General features: G+C 38.9%; 1 protein-coding gene across 7 annotated transcripts in view; it reads right to left on the reverse strand.

Annotated features, from left to right (window-relative positions):
* UBE3D (ubiquitin protein ligase E3D) overlaps nt 1-19,984 on the reverse strand; it is a 180,952-nt gene that overhangs the window by 47,906 nt on the left and 113,062 nt on the right. The window contains exons 10-11 of one of the 7 annotated variants that reach the window (XM_077162333.1): nt 19,490; nt 1,733-6,331 (exon numbers count right to left, since the gene is read on the reverse strand). The exons of the other annotated variants lie outside the window; for them this stretch is intronic. Coding sequence (XP_077018448.1) covers nt 6,243-6,331; nt 19,490 — 90 coding nt within the window. The 3' untranslated portion in view covers nt 1,733-6,242. Of the gene's footprint in view, nt 1-1,732; nt 6,332-19,489; nt 19,491-19,984 lie in introns of those variants that run through there. 7 annotated transcript variants of the gene reach the window in all.

Consider the following 19,984-nt stretch of genomic DNA (forward strand, 5'->3'; position numbering starts at 1 on the left):
CTAATTTCATCTTTCCCTATCCCTTCTCCTTCCTTTTTTGAGCTGCATTAATTCTACTTGATTGTAGCATATAACATCTGTAATTTAGTCTTCTACTATCATCCCATCTTTATTTTAGTTCTATATATATATATATATATATACACACACTTTAATACCCATCATCAGCCTGTTATTGAAGTTTTCCCAGTCATCACTTGGGAATTCTCTAGTAAAGGGGATGGCATACTTCTATAGAGGACCAGATAGTAAATATTTTAGGGTTTGTGGGCCATATCTTCCCTCTTCTAACTGCTTGACTCTGCCATTGTGGCAGAGAACATGTTTCAATAAAATTTTATTTATAAAAACAGGCATCAGCCCAAATTTGGCCCAAAGGCCATAGTATGCCAGTCCCTACTTGATAGATTCCTCAAGAAGGGCTGACAGGTGAAGGATTCCCTAAGACTTTTGTATGTTGAAAACTGGTTTTCTGCAGACAGTTTGGCTAAATATAAAATCTTTGGTCCACAATTTCTTTCACTGGATTTTGTTTGTTTTAATGCAGCTGCATTGTTTTCTTCCTTTGCAGGTTTTTAAGTCTGATTATAGTCTAATTATTTTGATGTGAAAGTTATTTGATCTTTTTTCCTAGAGGCCTTGAGGATTTTAGCATTTTTTCTGATATCTAATAGCTTTACTAGCGTATGTCTCAAAGTTTACCCCTTAGGTTAATTTTGCCAGGTGCCCAGTAAACATTTTCAATGTGTGGATTCTGTTCTTTTTTAAATTTCTGGAATATTGCTTAAATTATAGTTTTGAATATTAGTTCTGAGCCATTGCTTTATTTTTCTACATCTAAGGCTCCAATAATAAATTACTCCTTCATTGCCTATCTTTCTAGTACTTTCTCTTTTACCTTTTACTTCTTTATGTCATTTTTATTCTCTTGGCTATTTTCCTGTCTTTCTTCAAGCTCCTTATTAAATTTTCATTAGTGTCTGTTTTCACTGGGTGCTTTCTAGTATCCTTTTCATTTCTAAGATAATTTTGTTTTTTTTTTTTCCCCTTCCATTTCTTTCCTGAGTTCAGTCAATTCCCTTTTCATTTATCCTGGGGTTTCTTCTATTTTGCATTTCTGAACCAGGATGGTTTTTCATATCCTGAAATTCTTGGCTGACTGTATTTATTTCTGCCCAGAATCTAAATTTACAATTTTCTTTTGCTTCATGATTGTGTTGTGGGAGAGGATTTACCCTGATTAATGTATGTGCGATTTTTCATTTCTTGATTTTGTGTAAAGATTCTCTGTGTACTTTACATTCCCCTGGTTCATTTTTATGATATTGAAATATTTTTTATAAAATATTTTTATTGAGATATCTTCATCCACTGTATGGACTTCACATACAGTCCATACACGGGTGTATAATCAGTGGCTCACAATATCATCATATAGTTGTTTATTTATCACCATGATCATTTTTAGAACATGTGCATCACTCCGGAAAAGGAAATAAATAGAAAAAGAAAAAACTCATACATCCCATACCCCTTACCACTCCCTCTCACTGCCCACTAATACTTCAAACTATCCAATTTTTTTTTTTTTTTTTTTAAACATTTTCTTGTTTTATTGTATTTTGTTTGTTTGTTTGTTTTTTACATGGGCTGGGGCCGGGAATCGAACCGAGGTCCTCCGGCATGGCAGGCAAGCACTTTGCCCGCTGAGCCACCGCGGCCCGCCCTATCCAATTTTTTTTACCTCATCTCCCACCCACTATTATTTACTTTTTTAAATCCTTATTTTTTTATTCAGTGTCCATACTCTGTATTAAAGGAGTATCAGACACAAGGTTTTTACAATCACACAGCCACACTGTAGAATGAAGTGTTTTTTAAAATGCCTATTCTATTGTCATCCTTTTCTATCCATCTTGTAAAATCCAGGTACTTTCACAGTTTTTGTTTGTTTTGGTGCTAGGAAGGGGTTGTGAATACTCTGGTTTTGTGATTCTCTTTTGTCTTATAGAATCCTAAATTTCCCCCTTTAACTTCTTATATCCTTTCCATCCAACTGCTAAAAAGCACTTATTTATTCCTTTTTGCGTTTCTAAACTCCAGAAGTATATACCTATCCTTTTAAATCACACTTGCCCCCTTTTATGGTATCTGTTTTTAAAACCATGAACCTGGCCCTATATGTCATCAGGCCCTTTAAAACATGTGTACTTTGAAGTTCACCTTGTACTCCATGCTCTGAGCTGCCTTAACATTTTCTCAGCACTTTCAAATTTAGGCTGGATTTAATTTTTTGGGTGGCTGTCCCAAATCATCCTCAGGCACCTGTGCTAGCCACCCTCTCCTGTCTTTGCTCACCACAAAGCTTTGAGGCAGGGCATGAGGTAGACAGAAGTATGAGGAATCAGGGATTGGAATTTGTTGATTTTTTTCTCTATTTACTCACAATTTTGCAGTTTTGGCATTCTCTGCTTCCAAATAGTGTTGAAGGTGTGGACTTGTATAAAATTTTCATAGTTGGGAAGTTGTTTCATACTATTTTCATTTGAGAGCCGATTATTACATAGCTGATATTATTTTCAACTACCCAGAAGTTCATATGGAGCATTTTTTACTCCAGGGGACATAACAGAGGAAGCAGAGAAAGAGAGGGACACACCTTTCTCAACTGGTAAAAATGGCCAGCTAAAGGGGGAAAGTAGAGCTCAGGCTGGCTAAGCCATAGAAAGTGCCAATATGAGGAAATAGCATACGAAAGGAAAAACCTTTAATTTTGTACAGCCAGAATCAAATGCAGGTCTGTGGCTGCTGCCTCTGATTCTTGTCACCTGACAAAGCAACAATTTTTTGGGGGTGGAGAGGTAGAAAGGGAGGGAAAGACATAAACAAAATGGCTCACAAAACTAATAAAAAGCATCATTTCACTGTGAGACTCTCCAGGTGTTCAGCATCATTAAACAATAGTAATAAGCAACTGAAAGACAAAGTTTAATGAATTATTTTATAACTACAGCAAGTTAAGTTTAGATAAACAAAAACAAAAGCACCTAAACATCAAACTACCAAATGACAAGTTATGTTCTGGATACCGTCACTGGGTTACAAATGTAACAATTTGGTTAAGAAAAACTGAAAAATCCAGTGAATGGTTAAGCTGTCTACTGTCCTTAAATGCAATTTGCTTTTCCTTTCAGGCAATCTAAAAAAGCAAAGCCACAATTCAGTTATCTCTTGAACTCACTTGAAATTTGTGACCTAAACTGCTAACAGCATTTAGCAGACAACTAAAAACTGTGAGATGTTAAATGCTAGTATGATCTAAGATACTGCATTCTCCAACATATTATCTCCCATTCTGAACAGATTTGACTTCAAAGACAGAAAGTAGTGGTAAATGTGATACCAGTTACATTCTTATAAAGTTGCTTTTATTATTTGTATAGTATTTTCACAGACAAGAAGAGTAGTTGTTATTTCCCTTCTATAGATAAAAAGGTTAAGATAAAGATAGGCAAAGATGGTATCAAGAGTCCTTGCCTTTAAATCTTCAAATATGTGATGACTGATTAAATATAAAATGAGAAAAATTATAATCACAGCTATATTGGAAAAAAACACAAGGCAAACACAGCTATGGACCAGAAGCATAAGGTTGAGAGGTGGGGCTGCAGTCGTAGGCCTGCTGGGGCTGAAGCCAAGGTGAGGGTCCAGGGGATAAAGGGCCCCTGGACCCAGGCTTACTGCCAGGTTGTTATGAAAGGACATCAAAGAAAGTTGCAATTGACAACTGCTGGGGGCTTTGATTTATACAGAGTTCCACATTTAGATAAAAGGGAAGACAAGACACAACCTCTGGAGAGAAAAGGAGCCAAGCTGTCTGTCGGCTAAGTAACCAATCTGCAGACAGCCCAATATCACCACACAGAGCCAGTATTTGTAGACTTTGTGCTGGACTAGAGGCCTAGGGAGACAGCTGCACAACTACCAGGAGGGTGGGGTGAGTAGTGAGGAGACAAGGAAAAGAGAAGAGAACTTAATCCAACAGAGGTGAGCTTCCAAACAAAGTTCCAAAACACAAGAAATAAAAAAAAAAATGACAGCCACAAAATTAATAATTGGGGGATTAAATAACTCTAGGCAAAATTAAAATAACAGAACATACTAAAAGATTTAAAAACAGGGTTGGCACGGTGGCTCAGCAGGCAGAGTTCTTGTCTGCCGTGCCTGACCTGGGTTTGATTCCGGTGCCTGACCACAAAGAAAACAAAAAACAAAAAACAGATTTCCTTGAAATCCTCAGAAACATAAAAAAAAAAAGTTGATAAACTGGAAATGAAAAATACAGCCTTTGAAATGGAACTTAATAGTAGGGATAAAATCAGAATGAGTGAATTGGAAGATTTAGTACTGAGGAATTTAAACCTAAATGTAGTACCGAGAGACAAAAAACAGTTAAGAGATAGGAAACTAGATAGAGGCTCCAATATATCTAAGAGAAGGTCAGAAGAGGGAAACTGTGGGAATAATGGAATTTTAATATGTAATGGCTGACAATTTTCCAGAACTAATTAAAAAGAGGAGTCCTTAGATGGCGTGTTCACAGACTACTAAGTGGAATAAAAACACCCACATCTAGACATCACTGTACAGAGCATCAAGCACAGAGATAAAATCTTATAGACCAGCAGGGAAAAAGGAGGCAGGTTATCTTCAAAGAAACAGCAAATCATTTCACACAGCTTTTTTTTTTTTTTTAATCAACAAAAATAGATGATAGAAGATAATGAATGATAGATCTTCAAACTGCAAAAGGGGCACAGAATTCTACACCAGTCTCATTCAAGGCCAAACAAAATGAAGAAGTTTTCAGGCATACAAACACTAAGAGAGCTTACCATTCAAAGACTATCAGTGAAAGGAAAATTAAAGGATGTGGGATGCAAGAAAAAACCATCTCTACTGATATGTGTATACTAAGTAATATTAAAATATTTAAAATTAATAACTAATATATATACTTTTAAGCTAAACAAACAGAACAGATGATCAGTTATCGGGAAGATGTGGGGTGACAGGAAGGAGCACTTACGAAGTAGTCATGGAAAGGTTCCTGTCCTCTGAAAAAGGTAAAGATAATGAATAATTTTGTCTTTTCTAGGAAGCTTTATTTTTATGTCTTTAAAAATTTTAAGGATAATGACCAGAAGAAAACTGTAAGTTATTACCGCTAACCCAGCAGAGAAACTTTTTAAGGGACAAAAAAAAAAGGATGAAAAAAACTATCAAGACAATAAAGGGCAAGAAATTAGAAGAAAAGATAAAGTATGTAAGCAAAAAACTACATACCCTCACCCCAGACACATATACAAAGATGATAGAACTAAGTCCAACTATATTAGTAATCACAATAAATGTAAAATGATTAAACTCACTTATTAAAAATTGAAATACCAAGAACCATGTCTTCTGTTTTCAGTACTCTAATTTCTGCTAAACATTAGCATATTTAAGTGACTTGAGGAAAAGCAATTGATGATTCAAACGGACAATGTCTCAAATGTTTATCACCTTTACAAATGATTTTCTCCAATTGAAGTTCAACGGAAAGGAAACTAATAATTTAAGGTCAACAGTGAGAGAATGAGAAACACTGGGACTACAGACAAATGCGATTTTCAAAAGATTGCACTCAGTTTAGCTCTAGTGAGCCTACAAAAAAGATGCCAGTACCTAAACATTATTCAGTTAATTCTTTATTCCAATTTAATTTATGTTCTGTAATCCCAGCTTCAGGCAATATACCAGCTATCCCCTTGTATGCTACAGATTAATCAAGCTGTTTTAAATAACTGAATGCTAACCTCTGAAGCTAACAGCATAAAGTCCCTGGTTGAAACCATAGAAATACTTTCTCTGTGCTCCAATACAATCACTTCCGTGCAACCATCATTTCCAAATTCTAACCCACAAAGAAGTAACGTGCTGATTTCTAAATGGAGGGCAGACTGTAACCCAGTCCTACCTCCCACCTCCACTCCAGGTCTTTTCCCCGACAATATCAGGTATCCACTGGTTCACTGCTACAAGGGTGAGGACTGAAAGGACAATAAGAGAACTGCATTTTTGCCCCTCATAATTCCTTTGGCCTAGTCCCCCAACACCTTGTCTGTTTTAAATTTTCTCACTTTGTTAAAGTGATTAGTCATTACTATGCGAGCTCATGAGAGGTTCTCAATTGAACCTTACAACAATTTCACGTTCCAATCCGTCATTCCCCTGAAGACTGGCATTATTCCCAGGCTTTTGCTTCCTCTTTTTGCCAAGAAAAGCTCTGCAAACAACACAGCACCTCTCTCCATGGGAGGAGGGAGTCCGGTCATTTCACTCTTGAGACCAATTTGTTTCTCAAAGTAGACATGTATCTTTAGCGTCCTCTTGTCCTTTTGAAGGAAGTAAGACCCAGTCCTGGAAAGCCACTTGACTGAACACAACATGCTCAGCATGTAAGAAAGAAAGAGGTTCTCTGGTTAGTAGCTTTAAGGCAAAGGAAGAGTTCAGATTTTAGAAAACTATCTTGAAGTAACTATATTGCTAAATTAAATATATACAAACACAAAACCACCAGAAAACTCCTAAGCCACAAATGCTTCAATGTAGACCAGGATCCAGCATCAAAAACAAAGGGTAGAACTAAAAGTGGAAGAAGCCAGAGAAAGGGTAGAGAAGGAAGAGGGAAGACGGGAAATCAAAGGCTGTCCAGAGAACAATATGCCAAGTTACTTCCTCTTCCTTTCCTCTGACAGCATTCCTTTGCTTGCATCCATGTGAAGGAAGATGGAGCCAAAGACCAGGAGACAACAAACGCCACCATTCTCGACTTCATTTTCCTGTAGGAAAGTTCCATAGCACAGACTCCATTCTCTGGGGAAGCATACAGGCACCAAAAAAAAAGACAAACTAAACAAAAAAACCTCACAAACATACATAAACTGGCTTTTCTATGCTTGCTTTCACACAAACACTTTCAAGACACTCAAAAGAAATAAGACCTAGATGCTTTAAGGAATAAAGTTACATTATTCAACTGGGGTGAATAAATTGGGAAGCTGTGAACAGAAAAAATGACTCTGCATATATCTACTATAAAAGTCACTTTAAAAATAGTGAAATCTAATTTACCCTAACCCCCTCATTGTACAGAGGAAGAAACTGGAACTCATTAAGGTTTCTTGACTAGACCAAGGTCACAAGTCCATTTGGTGGCAGATCTAAGACTAGACCTTGAGTCTCCCTTCATCAAGATGATGACTGTCCCACTAAATCCAACTCAATGTGAGAAGGAAAGAGGACTATAGTGGCCGCACATTCCTGAGAGAAGAAGGAAGCCCAGAGAATAGGGGATGCTCAGCGTTCAGACCGAATGGCAGAAAGGTGAGTTACAGAGGCAATTAATATCTGCACTTTATATAGCAGCTGAGGGGTTAAAAGCAAAGGTTATGGTAGAAGGAAAAAAAAGTGAAAGTAAAACAACAATGGTTTAGTTTATTTAAATAAATGGAGCCCCCTTCTCTGCCGGCGCGCCTGCCGCCATCTTGCCCTTCTCTTTCCCCTTCTGTTCCGGCGGCTCTCCAACCACCACCGTGCCCTCTTCCGCTTTCACCGGCTCCTCCGCCACCGTCCTCGACAGCCTTGCCATCCTCACCTTTTCTCCTCCAGAACAGCTACTAGGGGAGTAGAAACGACACAGAACAGCTCCTGGAGCCACGACAGATATCAAAAAGACAACGTACCCCATTCTGGAACGGCTGACTGGCTGGGAGAACCCACTCCGGTAAGATCGCCGAGGGGCGTGGGCTTCCCCGGGCGGGGCGGCAAGCGGCCGGAGTCCCTCCCCTTCTCCTTACCGGGCCAGCTGGCAGAATTGGGAAGGCGGTCCGCTCAAGCCGTGGCGGCTGGCGCCCCCACCACGCGAGGCCCCCCTGACCAACTGAGAGAATTGGATCGGAAATCCCCAGGCCGCGGAGAACAGTGACCGGGGGGGTCCCTTCCAAACACGTGACTCCGCGGTCCAGCTGGGAAAGGTGCACTCTCCCGGGACGCGGCGGCTGGTGCCCTCCCGCCACGCTTGGCGCCCCGGGCCGACTAGGAAATTCAGACGGGCGCTCTCCCGGCTGCGGAGGCCAGCGACCCTCCCCACGTTCGGACCCCCGGGCCAGCTGGCACTCTTCCAAGCTGCTTCGGCTGGCGAACCTCCCCCACGGCGAGAGTTTTCCAAAGTTAAAGGACCCACAGCACGTTTTACTGTGGGACCCGCAGACAACGTGTGCCACGAGCGCCACCTACTGGGTGGGATAAGAAAAACAGAACCCAGAGATTTCACAGAAAAATCTTTCACCCTGTTGGGTCCAACACCCAGGGAAATCTGACTAAATGCCCAGACGCCAGCAGAAGATAACGGATCACGCTCAGAAAATTGAAAATATGGCCCAGTCAAAGGAACAAATCAATAGTTCAAATGAGATACAGGAGCTGAGACAACTAATGCTGAATATATGAACAGAAATGGAAAACCTCTTCAAAAATGAAATCGATAAATTGAGGGAGGACATGAAGAAGACATGGGCTGAACAAAAAGAAGAAATAGAAAAACTGAAAAAACAAATCACAGAGCTTATGGAAGTGAAGGATAAAGTAGAAAAGATGGAAAAAACAATGGATACCTACAATAATAGATTTAAAGAGACAGAAGATAGAATTAGTGATTTAGAGGATGGAACATCTGAATTCCAAAAAGAAACAGAAACTATCGGGAAAAGAATGGAAAAATTTGAACAGGGTATCAGGGAACTCAAGGAAAATATGAACCGAACAAATATACGTGTTGTGGGTGTCCCAGAAGGAGAAGAGAAGGGAAAAGGAGGAGAAAAACTAATGGAAGAAATTATCACTGAAAATTTCCCAACTCTTATGAAAGACCTAAAATTACAGATCCAAGAAGTGCAGTGCACCCCAAAGAGATCAGACCCAAATAGGCGTTCTCCAAGACACTTACTAGTTAGAATGTCAGAGGTCAAAGAGAAAGAGAGGATCTTGAAAGCAGCAAGAGAAAAACAATCCATCACATACAAGGGAAACCCAATAAGACTATGGGTAGATTTCTCAGCAGAAACCATGGAAGCTAGAAGACAGTGGGATGATATATTTAAATTACTAAAAGAGAAAAACTGCCAACCAAGACTTCTATATCCAGCAAAATTGTCCTTCAAAAATGAGGGAGAAATTAAAACATTCTCAGACAAAAAGTCACTGAGAGAATTTGTGACCAAGAGACCAGCTCTGCAAGAAATACTAAAGGGAGGACTAGAGTCAGATACGAAAAGACAGAAGAGAGAGGTATGGAGAAGAGTGTAGAAAGAAGGAAAGTCAGATATGATATATATAATACAAAAGGCAAAATGGTAGAGGAAAATATTATCCAAACAGTAATAACACTAAATGTTAATGGACTGAATTCCCCAATCAAAAGACATAGACTGGCAGAATGGATTAAAAAACAGGATCCTTCTATATGCTGTCTACAGGAAACACATCTTAGACCCAAAGATAAATATAGGTTGAAAGTGAAAGGTTGGGAAAAGATATTTCATGCAAATAACAACCAGAAAAGAGCAGGAGTGGCTATACTAATATCCAACAAATTAGACTTCAAATGTAAAACAGTTAAAAGAGACAAAGAAGGACACTATATACTAACAAAAGGAACAATTAAAAAAGAAGACATAACAATCATAAATATTTACGCACCAAACCAGAATGCCCCAAAATACATGAGGAATACACTGCAAACACTGAAAAGGGAAATAGACACATATACCATAATAGTTGGAGACTTCGATTCACCACTCTCATCAATGGACAGAACATCTAGACAGAGGATCAATAAAGAAATAGAGAATCTGAATATTACTATAAAGGAGCTAGACTTAACAGACATTTATAGGACATTACATCCCACAACAGCAGGATACACCTTTTTCTCAAGTGCTCATGGATCATTCTCAAAGATAGACCATATGCTGGATCACAAAGCAAGTCTTAACAAATTTAAAAAGATTGAAATCATACACAACACTTTCTCAGATCATAAAGGAATGAAGTTGGAAATCAATAATAGGCGGAGTGCCAGAAAATTCACAAATATGTGGAGGCTCAACAACACACTCTTAAACAACAAGTGGGTCAAAGAAGAAATTGCAAGAGAAATTAGTAAATACCTTGAGGCGAATGAAAAGGAAAACACAACATATCAAAACTTATGGGACGCAGCAAAGGCAGTGCTAACAGGGAAATTTATTGCCCTGAATGCCTATATCAGAAAAGAAGAAAAGGCAAAAATGCAGGAATTAACTGTCCACTTGGAAGAACTGGAGAAAGAACAGCAAACTAATCCCAAAGCAAGCAAAAGGAAAGAAATAACAAAGATTAGAGCAGAAATAAATGAAATTGAAAACAATAGAGAAAATCAATAAGACCAGAAGTTGGTTCTATGAGAAAATCAATAAGATTGATGGGCCCTTAGCAAGATTGACAAAAAGAAGAAGAGAAAGGATGCAAATAAATAAGATCAGAAATGGAAGAGGAGACATAACTACTGACCTCACAGAAATAAAGGAGGTAATAACAGGATACTATGAACAACTTTACGCTAATAAATACAACAATTTAGATGAAATGGACGGGTTCCTAGAAAGACATGAACAACCAACTTTGACTCAAGAAGACATAGATGACCTCAATAAACCAATCACAAGTAAAGAAATTGAATTAGTCATTCAAAAGCTTCCTAAAAAGAAAAGTCCAGGACCAGATGGCTTCACATGTGAATTCTATCAAACATTCCAGAAAGAATTAGTACCAACTCTCCTCAAACTCTTCAAAAAAATCGAAGTGGAGGGAAAACTACCTAATTCATTCTATGAAGCCAACATCACCCTCATACCAAAACCAGGCAAAGATATTACAAAAAAAGAAAACTACAGGCCAATCTCTCTAATGAATATAGATGCAAAAATCCTCAATAAAATTCTAGCAAATCGTATCCAACAACACATTAAAAGAATTATACATCATGACCGAGTAGGATTCATCCCAGGTATGCAAGGATGGTTCAACATAAGAAAATCAATTAATGTAATACACCATATCAACAAATCAAAGCAGAAAAATCACATGATCATCTCAATTGATGCAGAGAAGGCATTTGACAAGATTCAACATCCTTTCCTGTTGAAAACACTTCAAAGGAGAGGAACACAAGGGAACTTCCTTAAAATGATAGAGGGAATATATGAAAAACCCACAGCTAATATCATCCTCAATGGGGAAAAATTGAAAACTTCCCCCCTAAGATCAGGAACAAGAAAAGGATGTCCACTATCACCACTATTATTCAACATCGTGTTGGAGGTTCTAGCCAGAGCAATTAGACAAGAAAAAGAAATACAAGGCATCAAAATTCGAAAGGAAGAAGTAAAACTATCACTGTTTGCAGATGATATGATACTATACGTCGAAAACCCGGAAATATCCACAACAAAACTACTAGAGCTAATAAATGAGTACAGCAAAGTAGCAGGTTACAAGATCAACATTCAAAAATCTGCAGCATTTCTATACACTAGTAATGAACAAGCTGAGGGGGAAATCAAGAAATGAATCCCATTTACAATTGCAACTAAAAGAATAAAATACCTAGGAATAAATTTAACTAAAGAGACAAAAAACCTATACAAAGAAAACTACAAAAAACTGTTAAAAGAAATCACAGAAGACCTAAATAGATGGAAGGGCATACCGTGTTCATGGATTGGAAGACTAAATATAGTTAAGATGTCAATCCTCCCTCAATTTATTTACAGATTCAATGCAATACCAATCAAAATCCCAACAACTTATTTTTCAGAAATAGAAAAACCAATAAGCAAATTTATCTGGAAGGGCAGGGTGCCCCGAATTGCTAAAAACATCTTGAGGAAAAAAAACGAAGCTGGAGGTCTCGCGCTGCCGGACTTTAAGGCATATTATGAAGCCACAGTGGTCAAAACAGCATGGTATTGGCATAATGATAGATATATCGACCAATGGAATCGAATAGAGTGCTCAGATATAGACCCTCTCATCTATGGACATTTGATCTTTGATAAGGCAGTCAAGCCAACTCACCTGAGACAGAACAGTCTCTTCAATAAATGGTGCCTAGAGAACTGAATATCCATATGCAAAAGAATGAAAGAGGACCTGTATCTCACACCCTATACAAAAGTTAACTCAAAATGGATCAAAGATCTAAACATTAGGTCTAAGACCATAAAACAGTTAGAGGAAAATGTTGGGAGATATCTTATGAAACTTACAATTGGAGGCGGTTTTATGGACCTTAAACCTAAAGCAAGAGCACTGAAGAAGGAAATAAATAAATGGGAGCTCCTCAAAATTAAACACTATTGTGCATCAAAGAACTTCATCAAGAAAGTAGAAAGACAGCCTACACAATGGGATTCAATATTTGGAAATGACATATCAGATAAAGGTCTAGTATCCAGAATTTATAAAGAGATTGTTCAACTCAACAACAAAAAGACAGCCAACCCAATTACAAAATGGGAAAAAGACTTGAACAGACACCTATCAGAAGAGGAAATACAAATGGCCAAAAGGCACATGAAGAGATGCTCAATGTCCCTGGCCATTAGAGAAATGCAAATCAAAACCACAATGAGATATCATCTCACACCCACCAGAATGGCCATTATCAACAAAACAGAAAATGACAAGTGCTGGAGAGGATGCGGAGAAAGAGGCACACTTATCCACTGTTGGTGGGAATGTCAAATGGTGCAACCACTGTGGAAGGCAGTTTGGCGGTTCCTCAAAAAGCTGAATATAGAATTGCCATACGACCCAGCAATACCATTGCTGGGTATCTACTCAAAGGACTTAAGGGCAAAGACACAAACGGACATTTGCACACCAATGTTTATAGCAGCATTATTTGCAATTGCAAAGAGATGGAAACAGCCAAAATGTCCATCAACAGAAGAGCGGCTAAACAAACTGTGGTATATACATACGATGGAATATTATGCAGCTTTAAGACAGGATAAACGTATGAAGCATGTAATAACATGGATGGACCTAGAGAACATTATGCTGAGTGAGTCTAGCCAAAAACTAAAGGACAAATACTGTATGGTCCCACTGATGTGAACCGACATTCGAGAATAAACTTGGAATATGTCATTGGTAACAGAGTCCAGCAGGAGTTAGAAACAGGGTAAGATAATGGGTAGTTGGAGCTGAAGGGATACAGACTGTGCAACAGGACTAGATACAAAAACTCAAAAATGGACAGCACAATAATACCTAATTGTAAAGTAATCATGTTAAAACACTGAATGAAGCTGCATCTGAGCTATAGGTTTTTTTTTTTTTACTATTATTATTACTTTTATTTTTTTTCTCTATATTAACATTCTATATCTTTTTTTGTTGTGTTGCTAGTTCTTCTAAACCGATGCAAAAGTACTAAGAAACGATGATCATGCATCTATGTGAGGATGTTAAGAATTACTGATTACATATGTAGAATGGTATGATTTCTAAATGTTGGGTTAATTTCTTTTTTTCCGTTAATTAATAAAAAAAAATAAAATAAATTGAGACTGTGGTAAGTAGAGGTTAATTAGGAAAAGTGAAGAAAAGAAGAAAATAACAAAGCTATTTGAGGTAGTGACTAGGTATAGTGTTCTAGTTTGCTAACTGCTGGAATGTTATATACCAGAAATGTAACGGCTCTTAAAAGGGGGAATTTAATGAGTTGTTAGTTTACAGTTCTAAGGCCAAGAAAACATCCCAATTAAAACAAGTTTATAGAAATATCCAATCTAAGGCATGCAGGGAAAGATACCTTGGTTCAAGAAGGCCGATGAAGTTCAGGGTTTCTCTCTCAAGTGAGACAGCACATGGCTAACACAGTCAGGGCTTCTCTCTTGGCTGGAAGGGCACATGGCGAATACAGCGTCATCTGCTAGCTTTCTCTCCTGGCTTCCGGTTTCATGAAGCTCCCCAGGAGGCGTTTTCCTTCTTCATCTCCAAAGGTCACTGGCTGGTAGACTCTCTGCTTCGTGGTGCTGCAGCATTCTCTGCTCTCTCTGAATCTCTCACTCCCCAAAATATTTCCTCTTTTATAGGACTCCAATAAACCAATCAAGACGCACTCAAATGGGTAGAGACATGTCGTCCCTTAATCCAGTTTAACAACCACTCTTGACCAAATCACATCACCCAGGAGATGATCTGATTACAGTTTCAAATATACAGTATTGAATAGAGATTATTCTACCTTTATGAAATGGGGTTTATATTAAAACATGGCTTTTCTTAGGGGGCATACTTCCTTTCAAACCAGCACATATAGTCAAAACTCAAAGTTCTTTTCTTTCACTTTTCACTTTAATAGTATGTTCTATTATCACATAAGTGGTTTCTCAGTTTGGTTCTTGAAAGTATGTATTGGAACTACTTTGGATGCTGGTTATAATGCAGTTTCCTGGGCTGTACTGTAAAATTATTGAATCATAATCCTTCAGGCTCTCACTTAGGAATGTGAATTTTAAATAAACTTCCTATGTAAAGTGGTATTTAAGAACCAGTTCCATCCATAGTCAAGTCACCACAGAATTAGATAAATTCTTATCTGCCCTCCAGCAGCCAACTTTCCATGCCAATTTCAGACTGACGAATATTAAGGAACAGAGACAGGAGTGCCCCCAAATCCCAAAGGCTGCTAAAAGCCTGTCAGGCATTGCCACAGACCTTCTTTCCCCACCCTGCCATGAAGGATAGATGGACTGAATTCGGCCAGAAAGTAGCTGTTTGACCTCAGGATTCTTTATTTTTAGGCTAAAAGTGAAAACAAGCATTGTTTCTTTAATGAAAAACACACCACATTTTCTATCATCCGTATGCATTTCTCTTAAAACCAGGAAAACACTGTATTAAAAACAGACATAACCCGTGACAACTGAGCTATACTTCATTCCTGCTCCTCTCAAGGAGAAAGGCCAGAACACCCCCAGCCCAGTCAGACCTCTCTACCAAATGGCAGCTCCTCAGATCAAAGACCCAGTGCCATCAAGGGCCTAGAAACTGACCAGCTTTGCCTGCAGTCTTGACTCCTTGGTAGGGACAGAAATAAGTGTCCGAGGAGCAGCAGATGCAGTGAGAAATTGGGCAGAGCAAGCAGCCGCCATGTGGGGCAATGTAGGCTCCTCCAGGCTCTCTTCCTGGCTAAGTCCTCTACATTCTCACAGGAGTTTGGCCAAATGATACAGCCCAATATGAAGGAGGCTGAGGAAAGGAGAATTCAGACTAGAGAATTGTATTAAACTAAAGATACTTGCTTATTTCCCCAAGCCACAGAAGGCCCTGCAGGGCAAAAAGGAATGAAGAAGGCAACATCCTTTCACATCCAAATTGCTGAGGCAATTCTCAGAACTCTGTTTTAAGGAGAGAGACTGCAAATACCCACAGCAATAATCACTATCTCTGAGACTGGATTCACTAAATATAATTATATATATATTATAACTATAAATATAATTATCAACTCCTGAGGACAGATGCATTAGCAGGAAAGAAAGGCTTCTGGACGTGCAGGTGTCAATGCTACACCTGTCTGAATTCTCTGGGATGCACATATGCATTCCCAGAAGAGCTGGCCGGAAATTAACAAGTGCAGCCCATCTCAGTGCAGGTCTGTCTGCCTCTTTATTATATCTGGAGCAGCTCTTGGACATCAGGAAAGGCTCACAAGTCTCTCTCTCTCTATCCACACCACCTAGTAACAGGACCCTTATAGAGGGTAGGTCCTTCTCTGGAATAGTATATGGGTTCCTTATGCAAGAGATTTCATCTGCTTCACTCCTTCCCACTGAACAATGTATGATTTCAACTCTAAATAGAACTGAGTAAATATTCCTGGTCAATCAGGTGGTAAAAGATTAAGTCTGCAAAGTTTTTTGGTTCTTCTTTTCTACATATTTTACCATCTTATTCAAGCACATGGTATATACATAAAATAAGAATCTGATAAAGTGCAAATTATTTGCCAGCATGTGTAATGCTCCCATGTGTGAAGGTTCTTGTTCTCCAAAGAATGATATTAGTAAAAGCAGGCAGTACCAAAGAAATACTGTTGTTTCTAGATTGTAAAAATAGGATACATAGGACCCAAGAATGTCCAAGGGCACCACTGACATTTTCTTCAACTGTTGTGAGATGGAATAAATAATAGACTCAGAATTAGAGGCCTAGGTTTAAAATGGAGCCCTCCATATTGGTAGCTATATGAACTTGTACACATGACTTACTTTATTCACCTTTAAAATAGGGGGTTGTTGTGAGGATTAAAAAAAGAGTACTGTTTGTGAAAACATTCAGAATTATTGTAGAATGCAGCAAACTATCTGGGAAAAGGAAGCTTCAATTCTGTGGCTCTGTACTCTGGAAAATTCCATTTACATTGTTTGAATGGCCCAGAGCAGCTGGATAGCACTAGAGTTAATGAGGTAAGGTGTGGGAATAAACTAAAATGGTTTTCTCAGCTCAGGGACCTAGGCTAAAGAACACTCTATCCTTATTTTTCAGTTGGGTATAAGTTTGCAAAGACTCCTCTTTGGCATTCTCAGCAGGAGTCAAGTCATAAGTCAGGAGACAGACAGAGTTTAGCCAGATGGCTTAATCTATTAACAAAAAGCCATTGCTATGCTACTACTAGTTATGCAGTATTTAGAGTAGATGAGACACAAATGGAATAGAACTGGAAGTAGGTGCAGTCTAGGAAAGCTGGGGGTAGGGGGTGCCTTCTGGCCTATGATCTGATTTATTGTGTACCAAGAAATACCCGCTGTTCATATTGTACCATTCTGACCAAGGAGGCCTTGACCAGAAGGGGAATCATCTGCCATTAAAGGAAGAAACAGTATCCTCTTGACAATCAAATTCCAAAAGTACAGCACTACCTCTTTTGGAGCTAAGTAAAATTGTATATGTGAGCACTCTTCCTTGGTCATTCAAATCTTTACCAAATACTTTCTTCCCATCTGGGTTCTGCAGAAAATTAATTCCATAAAATTCCCCTAGAAAGTTTTCTGAATGTTAACTATTATTATTTATATTATTTCCTGATTACTGAACATCTCTCTCTACCTTTCCCCTTGTTATAACATCTATTTACACCCCAAGAAATAGAGAAATGCTGGTATAGAAAAATCATCTCTCTAGCTGAAGAGAATATAGCATCCTGTGTAGCACAAAAAGCACAAGATAGACATCAGAGTTTTAGTCTCTGATTATCAACCTAACATTCTGGATTGCCTCTCCTTATCAATAAGTTGGTTCTTCCAGTTACAGTAGCCTAGGATTCTAAGAAAAATGCACAATACCATTAAAACTGGCAGTCTCTGCCCAGTCCTGATCACAACCTGGTTACCTACCTTCCAGATATGTTGCTCTGATTTAAACCTGTTACTGCAGTACTGCAGGTTAGGACCTTGTTACCGACAAGCAAGAAGGATAAGAAATGGCCTTCTGCCACCTCACCTCAGAGTTCATTCAGAGTGGAATAAAACCGGCAGCACTAATGGACTCAGCAGGCTGCAACCTGTCCTGCTCCTCCAAAGGACCTGTCTGTCTGCACTTGCAATCCCCTCTGCTTTGGTTTACTCTCCATGGTTCAGTTCTGTATATTGGTCTTTCTTTCTGAATTCTGCCAGCTCTTTTCAAGGGCCAAATTCTTCTTTGAGCCTTTCTTATCTGTACGAAGCCTCAGGCTGCAAGTACAATGTGGACCTGTGCTCAATCTTGCTGACATATCTTAAATCTGGACTTTACCTATGGAGTCCAGCCTTGCCTCAGCAGGAAAGGGTTACTGCTTCTGCCCCTGAGTATGTACTGCTCCTATCTCTACTTCCTTCCTAGGTCAGTCTTTTGGACTTCTAGAATGGAGTATGGCCATGGGCAACCTGTATTTGTTTTGCTCATCCATCTATCCATCCATCTGGCCAGCCAGCCAGCCAGCCAGTCATCCAGCCCAGCCAGCCAGCCAACCAACCAACCAACCAACCAACCATGTAATTTTTATTAAATGTTTCCTATATCTAGTAACCATTTTAAGTTCTGAGGATGCAATATTGGACAAATATAGCCATTCCCTTATTCTCATTCAGCATGCATTTAGCAGAGGAATAAATGAACAAGGTCAGCTCAAATAGTGCTCTGAGGAAAATAAAACATGAGGTGAGGCTATGGAATTATGGTGATGGGGAGAGGGGGACTTGTGGGGATGGTAAGCTTAGACCTTTCAGGGGAGTGGGCACCTGAAAAACAAGGAGGAGCCAGCTGTGCAAACACCTGGTCCAGAGCATTCTCATGGTAGCAGAAAGAATGGCCAGAACACAGGCCCTACAGCATGAACCAGCTTGCTCTGATAAGGAACATAAAGAAGCCAGTAGGCTGGAGCAGAGTACATGAGAGAGAGAGAGAGAGTAGGGAGCGAGGTCAGAGGGGGAGGCAGGACTAGATGCTCCCAGGCCTTGTAGGAAGGGTAAAGACTTTGGATTTACTTCCACTGCAACGGAAAGCCACTGAAGAGTTTTAAGCAGAGAGTAACAGGATAAGGAATAAGTCCCTTGTTCTTGCTGGGACTGCAACAACAAAAATTGCAGCATGTGCTTAGCAATACTTCAGAGATTCTCAACTAAATTCTACATTTTGTTTGCTTATAATCACACTGGGGATGTTAAGGTATCATAATAAAGTAAAAGTTAAAATTGTAACAAAACCACCAAAATATATCACCATTTGACCTGAGAGAAACGTTAAACTATAATTTAAGAAGTTAGAATTTCATGTATGTGAATTGCTCTTAATAATAAAATATTATTTTATTTTGGGGTTTGGCAGTATTAACAATAGCTCATGTAGGAATGTCATTTGAATTCTCAGAAACCTAAAATTATCAGTTTTACAGAAAGAAGCATTACTCACAGTGCCTTGGCCTAGAAATCAAAAGAGCTGGAAATGTAAAGATGGAATCTTTAACAAGTGTCATGCTACTATTTTATAGCACTTGCCAATGTAGTTCTTTAAAAATGTGCATTGAAAGTCCCTTGAGGGATGGTAGAAAAATTATGGAACAATTAAACTTTCCCACACCGGAAATTTCTGATACTCTCTCAAGCATTGGGAACTTCCAATTTAATAACCCAAGCCCTCAATCTTGACACTGGCCCTTATGAAACTTATTTCTTTAATGGTGAACCTAAGCCTTCTTATAAACATGCTTAAAAGACACCCCCAGATACCTTCTTTTGTTGCTCAGATGTGGACCCCCTCTCTCTAAGTCAAAATCTGGAAATAAACTTACAACCCTCTCCCCTACGTGGGACATGACTTTTAGGGATATAAGTCTCCCTGCCAACATGGGACATGACTTCCAGTTATGAGCCTGTCCCTGGCATTATGGGATTGAGAATGCCTGCTTGACTAAAAGGGGAAAAAGAAATATAACAAAATAAGGTTTCAGGGACTAAGAGATTTCAAACAGAGTTGGGAGGTCATCTTGGAGGTTACTCTTATGCAAGCTTTACCAGATATTACAAATTACCGCAGTAAGCCAAGCCCCAACCAACAGTATTCCTGAAAACGTACAGAAAACCTACAGCTCTATCTAAGACTCTTAAGTTCAGTTTTCAGAAATTTAAACCTCCAGATTGCTCCTATGCCAGATAAGCCCTAAAACTTAGAGATGCCAGTCCCACTCGAAGAACATCAACCAGTCGCATTCACCTACCCCAAAATGTTGACATCCCTTTTCAACTTGAGGAAGTTAGAATGGTCAGTGCCTGAATATCCTTGATGATTG

Source organism: Tamandua tetradactyla, chromosome 5 (assembly GCF_023851605.1).
Source record: "Tamandua tetradactyla isolate mTamTet1 chromosome 5, mTamTet1.pri, whole genome shotgun sequence".
In the NCBI taxonomy this organism is placed as follows: Eukaryota; Metazoa; Chordata; class Mammalia; order Pilosa; family Myrmecophagidae; genus Tamandua; species Tamandua tetradactyla.